This window comes from Myotis nattereri (genome assembly GCF_964212035.1).
Source record: "Myotis nattereri genome assembly, chromosome: 14".
In the NCBI taxonomy this organism is placed as follows: domain Eukaryota; kingdom Metazoa; phylum Chordata; class Mammalia; order Chiroptera; family Vespertilionidae; genus Myotis; species Myotis nattereri.
Genome location: NC_138089.1, coordinates 54,850,626 through 54,866,311, shown reverse-complemented (window position 1 = coordinate 54,866,311; position 15,686 = coordinate 54,850,626). Strand labels below are relative to the sequence as shown.

Genomic DNA, 15,686 nt, shown 5'->3' with positions numbered 1-15,686 from the left:
GGGGGCTATTCCAGGCTCTGGGGATACAGCAGTGAATAAAACAGATGAAGTTGATGCCCTCATGGGGCTTACTTCCTAGTAAGTAATAACAGGTAACATTCACTGTTGTACCTGTTGCTGTTCTAAGTGTTTCTTTGTGTGTGTGTGTGTGTGTGTGTGTGTGTGTGTGTGTGTGTTTAATTTTTTACAGAAAGGAAGGGAGACGGAGAGTTAGAAACATCGATCAACTGCCTCCTGCACACCCTCTACTGGGGATGTGTCCGCAACCAAGGTACATGCCCTTGACTGGAATGAAACCTGGGACCTTTCAGTCCGCAGGCTGACGCTCTATTCACTGAACCAAACCGGCCAGGGCGGTGTTTCTCTGTTTTATCTCTTCTGATACTTTCATACTTGGGTTATCGCATATATAGTTCAAATTCAGATTTTACCAACTGTACCCAAACGGTCCTTCACAGCACTTCCCCCCGGATTTAGAATCCAATTTAGGATTATATACTTGTTAGCGGTCATGTCTCTGTAGTCTCCTTCAATCTGGAATAGTTCTTCAGTCTTCCCTTGACATATTCTTAACATATGACACATATAACCAAACGCATACAGAACTAAGCTCCAGTTCTTCTACTGCAGGCGACTCTTGTCACTGTCAGCTACTGAATGGCAGGTAGGTGGCATCAGAACACAGTTTCGTAACCCTGTATGATCCTCTCACATGAATCAAAGGTATGTATTTTACATGTAAGGAAACTAACTGAAGCATTTAAAGTAAGTTGCCTAAAATTCCACAGCTAAAAAAAAGTAACAAAATAAAATTCGCCCTGATTAATTTTATCCTCCTTTGGATCCCTGCTATACAAGCCCAGACATTTTACCCCAGAAACTTCAGTCACTCAAAACAAAATACTTTTATTTTGTATGCAAAAGCATTGAAATAAGAATTATAACAGCACTTGAAAGTGTTTTTGAGAAAGGGTTTCCTATATACAACTTCAATACATTCCTACTAATACAAGTTTAATGTGAAATATATCTTGTGTCTATAACCAAATTTCTAAGACTAAAAAGATACTCAGACCCCAGTATAAACCATTTTTGTCCTTTGGAAGAGGAGTGGCTGGGAAAGCAGAGACCCACTTTGAGGCACCGTCCTCACAAAATGTAGTCTATGCTGGAGGAACGGGTGGAGTGCTGGTAGGAGGAGGATGGTTTCTCCCCCATATCCTTGATGATTGGCCTCCCCAAGAAGAGGAAGATGTGGTTGCAACTTTTCTGAAATATTTCTGAGAGGTGTTTCTTGAACTTCTCACCCACGAAAGCATAAATAACAGGGTTCACGCAGCAGTGAGTGAAGGAAATGATTTCTGTGACATGGGTGGCATAAATCAGCTGCTGGCTCATGGCACATCCGTCCAAGATGTGCAGGTCATGCAGGGAAGTGAGGAAGAGGACCACATTGAATGGGACCCAGAAGACTAAAGATGCAATCACCACGATGAGTACCAACTGGATGGCCTTGGTCTTGTTCTGGTTCTGGCAACTCTTGAGCTGGTGCAGGATGCTAATGTAGCAAAACATTAGGATGGTGAATGGGATCAGCAGGCCTAAGATATTTATTTCAAAGTGGGTGAAAAGCTTCCACTTTAAAGTCTGGTGATTATAAGACGAATAACACTGGAGGACGCCATCTTCAGAGGCCACTTGGTAAAATACGAGCAGTGGGCTGGTGGCCATGACGGCGGTCAGCCAGACTCCCAGGCTCAGGGCTGTGCCCACTCTGGCTGTCCTCACGTTCATGGCATACACAGCATGGACAATTGCCAGGTACCTGTCCACGCTCATGAGGGTGATAAAGAACATGCTGCTGAAGAAGCCAATGTAATAAAAGCCAGAGACTACCTTGCACATAACAGTCCCAAACACCCACTGGTCGAGCTGATAGTGAGTCTGAAAGGGGAAGGAGAAGACAAAAAGCAGGTCAGACAGGGCCAGGTTCAAGAGGTAGATGTCTGTGATGCTCTTCAGCTTCTTGCAGATGACAAGGACCAGGATGACCACGCTGTTTCCCAGAAGACCGAACACAAACAGGAGGCAGTAAAAGATGGCAAGAAGCAACTTGCTTTCTCTCTGGATAACTTCCCCATCACAGGGGCTTGAGAAGATATCAGGGTAGTAGTAGTCACTTGTTGTCATGTTGGGTTCAAGTGTATAATCCATCAAGGCAGGAGGACCTGGTCACAGAGGTACCTAAGAGATATTCAACTTTAAAAATATTTTAATTCAAAAGTACAGACTGAATGTGCCCCCCCAACTCCCAACTCATATATTGAAATCTTAAAGCCCTGTTTCAGACTAAACGTTCTTGCTTCTCTCTCAAGAATTCAAAATGAATCACAGCTCAGTTTCACACAGACCTGATTTAGATGATATCTAGATGAAGCTTTTGATGCTGGAATGGGTTAAGATTGTGGAGGATGTTGAAATGGAATGGATGCATTTTGCATGTGAGAAGGACATGGATTTTGTGAGACTAGAGGGCAGAATGTTATGGACTGATGTGTGTCCACCCCGAAAGTCAGATATTGAAGCCCTAACCCCCAATGTGATGTTATTCGGAGATAAGGCTTTAGAAAGGTAATGAAGGTTAAAAGAGGTCCTACGAGTGGCGCCCTGATCTGATTAAACTGACGTCCTCATCAGAAAAGGATGAGATACCAAAGACCCCCCTCTCTCTGCAAATTTTTTGTAGCAATTTTTGTATGTGATATATCTCCTTGGGCAAGGGAAACAAAAGAAAAAAAAAAACCCACGAACAAATGGGACTATATCAAACTAAAAAGTTTTTGCACAGCAAAGGAAATGATCAACAACATGAAAAAACAACCCACTGAATGGGATAACATATTTGCCAATGATGCATTGATAAGGGGTTAATATCAAAAATTTATAAAAAACTCAACACCAAAAAAACAAACAATCCAATTAAAAAATGGGCAAAGGACCTGAGCAGACACTTCTCCAAAGAGGACGCACAGATTGCCAATAGACATATGAAAAGATGCTCAATGTCACTAATCATCAGAGAAATGCAAATTAAAACTACAATGAGATATTGCCTCACACCTGTCAGAGTGGCTATGATTAAAGAATCCACAAATGCTGGCCAGGCTGTGGAGAAAAGGGAACCCTCATACACTGTTGGTGGGAATGCAGGCTGATACAGCCACTGTAGAAAACAGTGTGGAGGTTCTTTAAAAAATTAAAAATGAAACTGCCTTGACCCAGTGATTCACCTTCTGGGAATATATCCAAAGAAAGCTGACACACTAATTGGAAGAATATGTGACCCCTCCTATGTTCATTGCTGTGCTAGTTACAACAGCCAAGTTTTGGAAGCAGCCCAAGTGCCCATCAGACTAAAAAGCTGTGGTACATTTAAACAATGGAATACAACTCAGCTGTAAAAAAGGAAATTTTACCTTTTGCAACAGCCTGGATGAACCTGGTATTATGCTATGTGAAATAAGCCAGTCAGAGAAAGACAAATACCATATCATTTCACTTATATGTGAAATCTAATGAACAAAATGAATAAACAAAATAGAAACAGACTAATAGATATGGAGAACAGACTGACAGCTGTCAGAGGGGAGAGGGCTGGAGGAGTGAGTGAAATAGGTAAAGGAATTAAGAAAAAAAAAGGCTCATAGACACAGACCACAGTATGGTGATTACTAGGGGAAGCCGGGGGGGGGGGGGGGGGGAGGAGTGTAGGGATAGAGGGAAGAGGGTAAAGGGGTAAAGGGGATTCATAATGAAAAAAGGGAATGCCCTAGCTGGCTCGGCTCAGTGGATAAAGCGTCAGCCTGCGGACTGAAGGGTCCCAGGTTCGATTCTGGTTAAGGGCACATGCCTGGGTTGTGGGCTCAATCCCCGATCAATGATTCTCTCTTGTCATTGATGTTTCTATCTCTCTCTCCTTCTCCCTTCCTCTCTGAAATCAATAAAGAAATATATATTTTAAAAAAATAAAGAAAAAAGGAGACTAGACTTTAAATGCAAAGTGCACAATGCAATGTGCAGACAATGTACTATAGATGGTACACTTGATACCTATACAGTGGAACCTTGGTTCTCGAACTTAATTCTTTCCTGAAGGCTGTTAGAGAAGCAATTTTTTCAAAAACTAAATCATTTTTTCCTCATTAGAAATAATGAAAATGGAATTAATTTGTTCCAGACCTCCAAATGATTGTTTTCACCTTTCTTGTATAAAGTACATGTTTAATGTACTGTTTAATCTATAAGCAAACACAATTCTTTTCTTAATTTATCAAACCATCCCCTACAAGCCTCAAACAAATCACTTTCAGCACTCATTCCAAGGGTGTCTTTCAGGAGGTCAAATGCAGCATCTTCACTTTTTCACATACCATTGCCTCTGAAATGCTGTCACTAGCTGACTTCCTTTCATTTATCCAAATCAATAACTTTTCTACCTGTTCAATTGCCTGTTCAAGTGTTTCATGAACACTTTCACACCTGTAGCGAAATCAGCACTCTTGATAGCCTCTTTATATTTTAAAATTGTGCTAATCGTCTATTTCAATAGCAACCACAGGGGGAAAAAATTCACAGCACAATTTCCTGAGATGTTAACAAGGTGAGATTTAAGGTAACCTGACTCATATTGTATTTTCTCCTTTGTGGCCTGAGAGAGGTTTTTTTTTATCATGCTGCTGTATCAGCCTGAAAAGGTAGTCAGGTTGAGAACTGAAATTTATTCCAATAACCAAGATATGTTCTCTATGAATAACTTGGTCAAGAACCCAGTTGTTTGAGATGGGAGATGTTCAAGAACTGGTTTGATTGTATAATTTTATTGACCAATGCAACTCCAATAAATTCATTAGAAAAAAATAATTTTTTCTCAAATTGATATATTCAAAGTAATTTCAATATACACTTACTATTTTTCAAGGCATTTGATTGCTGAACACTCAGAAATCCCTATTCACTATGCCACCTTTCTCTAATTTGAAATTCCAAGCAAGATAGCCATTTTTAAAGATATTAATTTTGCCCTAGCCGGTTTGGCTCAGTGGATTATGCGTTGGCCTGCGGACTAAGGGGTCCCAGATTCGATTCCAGTCAAGGGCATGTACCTTGGCTGCAGGCACATCCCCAGTAGGGAGTATGCAGGAGGCAGCTGATCAATGTTTCTCTCTTATCGATGTTTCTAACTATCCCTCTCCTTTCCTCTCTGTAAAAAATCAATAAAATATATTAAAAATAAAAAAACTTTAAAGATATTAATTTTATTTAAGTATTTACCCCAAATATATTTTACAAACACAGTTCCCTCAACCAGAGCTATAGGCAGCCACTAAGACATGCAGGATTTGTGTAAGCTGGGACATACAAAGATTTAAAAAAATTACCACTTACAGCAAACCTTTGAAATATTAGCCTCCCCTTAGCCTCCTTCCCAAGAACATAAACATGTCCCTATCTGTTTATATCCTTGTTCTCCGAGGATGATTAACACATACCTTAATTCCAGCCTTTGTTTCAGCTGCTAGTTCCTTCTTTTCAGAGTCTGCATGCATGTGTGATAATACCTCTGTGGTAAGAGGTTGAACCTACGTATAGACATCCTGTGTGGGTTTTTTTTTTTAATTTAAAAAAATTAGCCCTAACTGGTTTGGCTCAGTGGATAGAACATCGGCCTGTGGACTGAAAGGTCCTATGTTCGATTCCGGTCAAGGGCATGTACCTTGGTTGCGGGCACATCCCCAGTAGGGGGTGTGCAGGAGGCAGCTGGTCAATGTTTCTCTCTCATTGATGTTTCTAACTCTCTAGCCCTCTCCCTTCTTCTCTGTAAAAAAAATCAATAAAATATATTTTAAAAAAATAAAATTAAATTTTTTAAAATAATTCTTTATTGTTCAAAGTATTTCAGATGCCTCCTTTTTCTCCCCATTGACCCCCTTCAACCCCTCACCCCTGCCCAAGGCCTTCACCACTCTATTATCTGTGTACATGGGTTATGTATACTGTATATGTATATGCATACAAGTTCTTTGGTTCATTACATCCCACCCACCTTCCCCCCTAGATTCCACACTCTGTTCCATGATTCCATGTCTCTGGATCCACTCTGTTCATCAGTTTACTTTGTTAATTAGATTCCACATATGAGTGAGATCATGTGATACTTGTCTTTCTCTGACTGGCTTATTTCACGTAGCATGATACTCTCCAAGTCCCTCCATGCTGTCTCAAAGGGTAAGAGATTCTTCTTTTTTACTGCTGCATAGTATTCCATGGTATAAATGTACCACAGCTTTTTAAAATATATATATATATATATATATATATATATATATATATATATATTTTCTTTATTGATTTCAGAGAGGAAGGGAGAGGGAGAGAGAGAAACACAAATGATGAGAGAGAATCATTGATCAGCTACCTCCTGCACACCCCCTACTGGGGATCGAGCCTGCAACCCAGGCATGTGCCCTTGGCCAGAATTGAACCTGGGACCCTTCAGTCCGCAGGCTGACACTCTACCCACTGAGCCAAGCTGGCTAGGGCTGTACCACAGCTTTTTTACCCACTCATCTACTGATGGGCACTTGGGCTGTTTCCAGATCTTAGCTATTGTCAATTGTGCTGCAACGAACACAGGGGTGCATACATTCTTTTTGATTGGTGTTTAGGGTTTCTTAGGATATATTCCTGGAGGTGGGATCACTAGTTCAAGTATCAGTTCCATATTTAATTTTTTGGGGAAATTCCATACTGTTTTCCATAATGGCAGGGGTGTACTAGGGTTCCCTTTTCTCCACATCATCACCAGCACCTGTCATTTGATTGGCTGATAGTCATTCTGACAGGTGTGAGGTGATACCTCATTGTCATTTTTATTTGCATCTCTCAGATGACTAGTGACTTTGAGCATTTTTTTCATGTCTCTTGACCTTCTGTATGTCCACTTTGAAGAGTGTCTATTTAGGTCCGTTGCACATTGTTTAATTGGATTATCTTCTTTTGTTAAATTGTATGAATTCCTTATATATTTTGGACATTAACCCTTTATTAGATGTATCATTGCCAAATATGTTCTCCCATACAGTGGGCTCCCTTTTCATTTTGTTGATGATTTCTTTTGCTGTGCAGAGCTTTTTATTTTGATGCAGTCCCACTTGTTTATTTTCTCCTTAGTTTCCTTGGCCCGAGGAGATGTATCTGTCAATATATTGCTACAATAGATGTCTGAGATTTTAGTTTCTCCTAGGATTTTTATCATTTCCCAACTTATATTTAAGTCTTTTATTCATTTTGAGTTTATTCTTATGTATAGTGTAAGTTGGTGGGCTAGTTTCATTTTTTTGCATGTATCTGTCCAATTTTCCCAACACCATTTATTGAAGAGATTGTCTTGACCCCATTGTATGCTCTTGCTTCCTTTGTCAAATATTAATTGAGTGTAATGGCTTGGGTCTATTTCTGGGGTCTCTGTTTTGTTCCACTAATCTATATGTTCGTTCTTGTGCCAGTACCAGGCTGTTTTGATTATGGTGGCTTTGAAGTATAACTTGATATCTGGTATTGTGATTCCTCAAAGTTTGTTGTTCTTTCTCAAGATTGCTGCAGCTATTCAGGGGTTTTTTTTTGGTTCCATATAAATTTTTGGAGTATTTTTTCTAGATCTGGGGAATATGCTGTTGGTATTTTAATAGGTATTACATTGAATCTGTAGATTATCTTGGGTAGTATGGACATTTTAATGATGTTGATTCTACCAATCCATGAACACGGTATATTCTCCCACTTGTTTACATCTTCTCTTTTTTCAATGTCCTATAGTTTTTTGAGTACAAGTCTCTTACCTCCTTGGTTAAGTTTATTCCTAAGTATTTTAAATTTTTTGTTGCAATGGTAAATGAGATTGTTTAGTTTCTCTTTCTGAGAATTCATTATTGGTGTATAACAAAGCCACTGATTTTGAGGTGTTGATTTTGTATCCTGCTACATTGTAAAATTCATTAAATCTAGTAGTTTTTTGGTCGAACCTTTAGGTGTTTCTATGTACAATATCATGTCACCTGTGAATAATGAGAGTTTTACTTCTTCCTTTCCAATATTGATGCCTTTTATTTCCTCTTCTTGTATGATTGTTGTGGCTAGGACTTCTAGTACTATGTTGAATAAGAGTGGTAAAAGTGGACATCCCTGTTTTGTTCCTCTTCTTAGGGGAAATGTTTTTAGTTTTTTCCCATTGAGTATGATGTTCACTGTAGGTTTGTCATATATGGCTTTTATTATGTTGATATATGCTCCCTCTATTCCCATTTTACTGAGAGTTTTTATCAAAAATGGGTGTTGCATTTTGTCGAATGCTTTTTCTGCTTCTATTGGTATGATCATGTGATTTTTGTCTTTCGATTTGTTTAGTGATGTGTCATGTTTATTGATTTGCAAATATTGTACCAACCTTGCATCCCTGGAATAAATCCCACTTGGTCATGATGTATGATCTTTTTAATATACTGCTGGATCCAATTTGCTAATATTTTGTTGAGGATTTTAGCATCGATGTTCATCAGGGATATGGACCTGTAATACTCTTTGTAGTGTCTTTATCTAGTTTTGGCATTAGGATAATGCTGGCCTCATGAAAAGAGCTTGGAAGTGTTCCTTCCTCTTGGATTTTTTGGATAGTTTGAAGAGTATAGGCACTAGTTCTTTTACTGAATGTTTGGTACAACTCACCTGTTAATCCATCCATCCAGGACTTTTGTTAGCTAGTAGTTTATTCTTATCTATTTCACTAGCTCTAATTGGTCTGTTCAGTTTTGTTTCTTCTTGATTCAATTGTGAAAGGCTGTAGGTTTCTAGGAATTGATCCATTTTTTCCAGATTGTCCAATTTGTTGGCATACAGTTGTTTGTAATATTTCCTTTGTGTGTGTGTGTGTGTGTTAATCTTCACCCGAGGATCTTTTTCCATTGACTTTTTGAAAGAGTGGAAGGGAGAGCGAGAGACAGAGAGAAACATCTCGGGACCCTTCAGTCTGCAAGCTAGGGCTATAATATTTTGTATTTCTGAGGTGTCAGTTATTACTTTTCTCCTTCACTTCTTATTTCATTTATTTGGGTCTTCTCTCTTTGTTTCTTGGTGACTCTGGTTAAAAGTTTATTGATCTTGTTTATCTTTTCAAAGAACAAACCCTTGGTTTCATTGATCTTTTGCATTGCTTTTTAGATCTACTTCATTTATTTCCACTCTGATCTTTATTATTTCCTTCCTTCTACTCACGTTAATATTTGTTTGTTGTTGTGTTTCTAGTTCCTTTAGGTAAAAGGTTAGATTGAGACTTCTTACTTCCTAAGGAAGGCCTCTATTGCTGAATTTTTCTCTGAGGACTATTTTTTCAGTGTCCCATAAAATTTGTGTTGTTGTGTGTTTATTTTCTCTCAAGGTAACTTTTGATTTCTTCCTTGACCTCACTGTTAACCCATTCATTGTTTAATAACATGTTTTGTAGCGTCCATGTGTAATTTTCCTATATTTTTGTAATTGATTTCTAGTTTCATATTTTTGTGGTCAAAGAAGATTCTTGATATTTCAATTTTCTTGAATTTATTAAGACTTGTTTTGTGGCCTAACATGTGGTCTATTTTTATTTTCTGTGTAAGTGTAGGCAGGAACATTGCCTGCATAGAGTCAAAGGTATGACCACAATATTGTTTTGAAGGTTTGAACATGGAGAACTATGTGTGGTTGATAGTATTTGTGTTTTTAGCTGCATTTTCAGGAAACTCGTGCCACATTGTGTGCAAGGATTGATTAGATCTCAGTCCTTTGATGGTCATTTATTCCCAGAATTTATCTTCTACTAGTGTGTGTGTGTGTGTGTGTGTGTGTGTGTGTGTGTGTTTCAAGGCTACAAACACTTAATGAGGACTAGCATATTCCCACACTGTTCTTGTCATTAGAAGGGTTGAAAGTATATGGTTCCTCCCTTAAGGAGTTTAGCAATCAAAGGCACTTTCATCACAGAAGTCCCAGGAGGTAGTGCGTCTCTTAAAGAAAAAAATCATTATGAAAACTATGTAGAAACCGGGAATAATCTTAAGGTTAAAAAAAAAGCAGACTAATAGCCCTAACTGGTTTGGCTCAGTGGATAGAGCATCAGCCTGCAGAGTGAAGGGTCCTGGGTTCGATTCTGGTCAGGGGCATTAAACAACAACAACAACAACAACAACAACAACAAAGCAGACTAAGGTAACATGAATGCTTATGCTTATCTGTAATGAGACATGGGTACATGTGATCACATACCAGAATGAAATAGGCACAAATTAAAAGTCATAGATTAGATTATTCCTCATTATTTTTCAAGTTTTCTTTAATGATGACAAGTCTTTTCTTTTTAAATATATTTTTATTGATTTCAGAGAGGAAGGGAGAAGGAGAGGGAGAGAGAGAAATAGAAATATCAATGATGAGAGAGATTCATTGATAGGCTGCCTCTTGAATGCCCCTTACTGGGGAATGAGTCTGAAATCCCGACATGTAGCCTGACCAGGATTTGAACCAAGACCTTCTAGTTCATAAGCAGACGCCCAACCACTGAGTCTCATCAGCTAGGGCAAGGCCACAGTTTATAAAAGACTACCAGCCACACTGGCATTTCACCTACAGTAAATCCAATTCTCAGAACAACCATGTAGGTATTTTAGATAACTTTTCTAAGATTTGCACACTCTTATGGGGAGGAACAGGTACAGTCCAGATTATAATATCCACTTGGACACCAATGCTCCTTCTCTTACCTCTTATCAATCCTCATCAGAAATGGAGTGAGCTATCTAAAACTACCCAAAGTCATCAGAACAGTCAGAGTTAACTTCTTTCTCATCTGGTCTGCCAAAACCCTGGTTACTCAATGGAGATCTTGTTTAAAAATGGAATGTATTATTATTGTGGGATGGGGTATTTTGAGATTTGTCCAATAAACTGGGAGTGGGGCCCTGTGCATCTCCATTGCTTGATGCCTGAAGAGATGGCCACACCTAGTAGATGTGGCAGCTGAGCAATCAGAAATGTCACAAGTGCCAGGAAAACTCACCACTCAGATAACACTCAGTGGAGAGACCGCTGGAGAAGAAACAGAAGAGGGTAAAGCAAGGATGCTTTGTGGTTGCTGATAGACTTCTGTGAGTGCCCACCAACCTCTAGAGCTACTGTGGGAAATGAATCTCTGCAGAGGCAGGAAGCCTTGCAAGAGAGCAAGGAAATACATACAAACACCCACTCTGTCCAAATCCAGAGTAGGGCTTTTCTGTTAGTTTCCATTTTCTTTAAAGTCAGTTAACCCCTGGCAGCCCTATAGGGAGTTTTGAACACAGCCCAGTAAAGGACTGGGGCAGGTGAATCAAGGGGCAGAGAAGCATGGAACAGGTGAGCGCAAGGCCACTTTGGGGCTGAACTCAGGACAGAGACACTCCACAGCCATCTGAGCCAGCCTCCCAAGAGGCAGCGTCTTGGTCTGGAGATTGGGGCAGTAGAGGAGAAAGTATAGGTACAACTTACATTTGATGAAGGATGTGAGCTTGAGACCCAGATGACATACAATTATGATTTTGTAAAAAATGAGGAATCCTATGAAGAGATTATTTTAGGGGACTGGTATGGGTTTAGTGCTATGCCAAGAAAATAAATTTCTAGAGGCAATAAAATCTCATCTCAGCATCTGCTTTCTTGGACCACTTCTGGCATTGACTGCTGCAAGTGGGTGCCCCAGGAAGCAGACTCCAAAATGAAGATTAGAGTTCAGGGAGTTTATTAAGGGATGCCTTTGGGAGCAGCATCTGAGGAAGGGAGAGGTGGGAGACAAGAATTGGGGAGATGGAGATCTTGCTCTCAATTTTTCTGTATTCCACTATGAAATTCCTTTTTTAAAAAGCTTATTTTTTTATATATAGGGTAGACTGCTGGAAACCAAGATCAACAGTAATTGCCGAAACCGGTTTGGCTCAGTGGATAGAGCGTCGGCCTGCGGACTGAAGGGTCCCAGGTTCGATTCTGGTCAGGGGCATGTGCCTGGGTTGCGGGCATATCCCCGGTGGGAGATGTGCAGGAGGCAGCTGATCGATGTTTCTCTCTCATCGATGTTTCTAACTCTCTGTCTCTCTCCCTTCCTCTCTGTAAAAAATCAAAAAAATATATTAAAAAAAAAAGATCAGTAATTAATATAAATGTGAGGAGTCTGGCAGAAGGCTAGCCGGTACTCCTTTTGATATTCACAGGGTGAATATTTACATTTTATTACTTGATGCTGACTCAATGGCCTAAAGCAAACTCCCCCAAAACCTGACAATCTTACTGTTTATTAAACATTACCATTGATATGTCTGTTTGCATTCCTAAAAGGCAATTGTGTATTCTAGTAAATAAAAGCAGCTGGGAATGGAGACTCAAGAGAACTTGACTGCTATGGTCAAGGTTTCCTCTGGTTCCCCTGGTATCAAAATTAATATTTCATCTTGTGTGTCATTTGTGCGTCAGCTCTTCCTCCAAGCCTTTGAACCCAGAAAGCCATGCTGGCTGTGGACTTTCACAGTAGACATTTTCTTTTTTTTTAGAGAGAGTGGAAGGGATGGGGAGAGACAGAGAGAGAGAAAAACACTGATGTGAGATTGGTTGCCTCCCACATAGGCCCTGTCCAGGGCCAGGGATTGAGCCTACAATCAAGGTATGTGCCCTTGACCGGAATTGTACCCAAGACCCTTCAGTCCAAGGATTGAGGCTCTATCCACTAAACCAAACCAGATAGGGCTCCACTATTAAATTTTTAAAGCCCCTGCCCATGCCTGCAGGTTGGCAAAACCAGCTTTTGATGACGCAAATGCAGAACTGGATATGCTGAGTGAAGAAAGCTGTAAGGACTCTACATTTACGCAGTTGTTACCTGATAATCCTCCCTTCCCCCAACTGGTGGGCGGAGTATGACGTAACTTGCAGCCTGGAAATACCTGAGTGACTAACCATGTACCTTATATGGACTATACATTAAACCACCAATCAACACCTGCCAAATACCCTAAGCCCTTGTTCCTATATGGACCATACATTAAGCCACCAATCAGCATACGCCAAGTACACTAAGCCCCCATTCCTCCCCTCAAAAGATGTGTTCACCTCTGCATGGGTTGCTGTCCTCCCATTGCGAGACAGCCCGGCAGGTCTCTTTCCCCTAATAAAGCCTGTAATCCTGGTTTTCGGCTCCCAATTGGTCTCTTAAATCGGACACTACAGACTTCAGTCATGCAGAGTGAAGAGCAGCATAAAGAAGCGCTGTGTGCAGGATGTGGAAGATGATCAATGAAATAAAGGCCAACAAGAGAAACCTCTGTACTTCTGGTCACGCCACTGCTTTCCATCGCCCCTCCCTTGGAAATTCCCCCATTGTCACTGAGAACCACCAAATCTGACTTTTTCATTTGGTCTCAGGATTTAGGTTCCTGCCCTATTGGTTTTTTTAAACACAGTTTCCAAAAGTTCGTAAAGACCAGAATGAATTTCTGTGGATTTTACTCGTCCCAACTTTTAAGTTCTTTAAGACACTAACAGGACCATAGCCCTGGTCCCATAGCTCAGTTGGTTGGAGTGTCCTCCCAATACACCATGGTTGTGGGTTCAATTCTCAGCCAGGGCACACACCCAGGTTGCGGGTTTTAGGTACTCATAACTGGAGGTGACCAGTCGATGTCTGTCTCTCTTTCTCTCTCTCTTTCCCCTCCCCTCTCTCCTTTCCTCTCTCTCTCTCAAATCAACTAAAGTAAAAAAAAAAAAAAAAAAAAAAAAGGACACTAACAGGACTGCATGGAGGCTTTTTCAGCATCACTGCATTGTCTCCTGCCAGATGTCGCCATTAGAAACAGAAATGACTTCCAGGCCAAGCAAGCATCTAGGGGAGAGGTTAATCACACTATAGAGGCATATGTGTTATCATTCCCCCCTTTTTTAATTGTTTAAATTGAATTTTATACCAAGGTTCACAATTAACTGGGTGTTCGCCTGAGGTGGTTAAAGGTTGTTTGGGGGAGTTGGTTGTAATCGTTCTGCTGTAAAAAGTGTTTCTAACTCTGCCGAAATGTTGCTGAAAAGCATGGTGCCGATAACAGTTCAACAATCCGTGGCCGCGCCTCCTTGCCTACTGTTCCTCTCCCTCTGAGCAGGCTCGCATTGAAGGTGGTAGGAAACGCCTGCATGCACGCTCAGTTCTTCGTTTCTTCTCCTTGCCTCTCTGCCCCCCACTCCTCTCACTCAGCCTCTTTTGTTCAGTATGTGTAGCTTGGAGCTAATTTGTACCACTGGATACCGGACTGGAGCCAGAGATACCGCATCTGCACTGTTCTTACTGAAACACAACATGGAATTGACATTAAACTCTAAATAAAACAAACCTAAATTTAAAATGCCCCCAAATAAGTACTTGAAATGATGGTTGACCTCACTAAAACTACAATGCCATACCACCACACGCGCATATGAATAGCTACGGTTTTTAAATGTTGGTAAGGATATGGAGAAACTGGATCACTTACATACGTTGCTGGTAGGAATGTAAACTGATAACAGCTACTCTGAAATATTTGGCAGTTTCTTAAAAAAACTGAACATGAAACTACCATACAACTCAGCAACTGCTCTTGAGGTGTTGATTCAGAGAAATGAAAACGTAAGTAAACACAAAAATTTGAAACGAATGTTAATAGCAGCGTTAATTATAATAGTGCCAACTGCCAACAACTCAACTGCCAGGAACGCCAGTGGAGGCTAAACTACAGTACAAACCACGCACAGACTATCGCTACCACCCCCCCCCCCCAAACCAGGCTGCGTTTTCAGGGTGGTGCTGACCCAGGGGGCAAAGATGTCTCCCCAGGGGGGGTCATCCTGTCTCTTAGGGAGAGTGAAGGAGGGCGGACTGTGCAGACCCCACTGGGCCTGGCAGACCTTTTCCAAACTGAGTGCCAACTCACAGCCCAGGCCCCGCACAGCCTGGGCCCCTCCCAGCCCGGGGGCCCCTCCCAGCCCGGGCCCCTCCCAGCCCGGACCCCTCACAGCCCGGGGGCCCCTCCCAGCCCGGGCCCCTCCCAGCCCGGGCCCCTCCCAGCCCGGGCCCCTCACAGCCCAGGGGCCCCTCACAGCCCGGGCCCCTCACAGCCCGGGCCCCGCACAGCCCGGGGGCCCCGCACAGCCCGGGGACCCCGCACAGCCCGGGCCCCTCACAGCCCGGGACCCCTCACAGCCCGGGACCCCTCACAGCCCGGGGACCTCACAGCCCGGGCCCCTCACAGCCCGGGGACCTCACAGCCCGGGCCCCTCACAGCCCGGGCCCCTCACAGCCCAGGCTCCTAAAAGCTGAGGCCCCTTATAACCGAGGGAGCCTTACAGCCAAAACGTCTCCAGTCAACACATGACATCTCCCAGTCGGTCTCTCAGCAGACACGCGACTTCTCACAGCATACACGTGATGTCTCCCAGCCTACACGTGATGTCTCACAGCAGACACGTGATGTCTCCCAGCCTACACGTGACGTCTCACAGCAGACACGTGATGTCTCCCAGCCGACAGGCGACGTCTCTCAGCCGAGGCCTCTGGC

The 15,686-nt window shown here is 41.8% G+C and overlaps 1 protein-coding gene across 1 annotated transcript; it reads right to left on the bottom strand.

Annotated features, from left to right (window-relative positions):
• Window positions 1-887: 887 nt before the first annotated feature.
• Window positions 888-5,586, bottom strand: CCR8 (C-C motif chemokine receptor 8). The gene is made up of 2 exons (XM_081106250.1): window positions 5,550-5,586; window positions 888-2,259 (listed from the first exon to the last, which is right to left on the bottom strand). Exon 2 carries the CDS (start codon window positions 2,212-2,214, stop codon window positions 1,150-1,152), a length of 1,065 nt encoding a protein of 354 aa, XP_080962376.1. The 5' UTR covers window positions 2,215-2,259; window positions 5,550-5,586; the 3' UTR covers window positions 888-1,149.
• Between the last annotated feature and the right edge of the window lie 10,100 nt (window positions 5,587-15,686).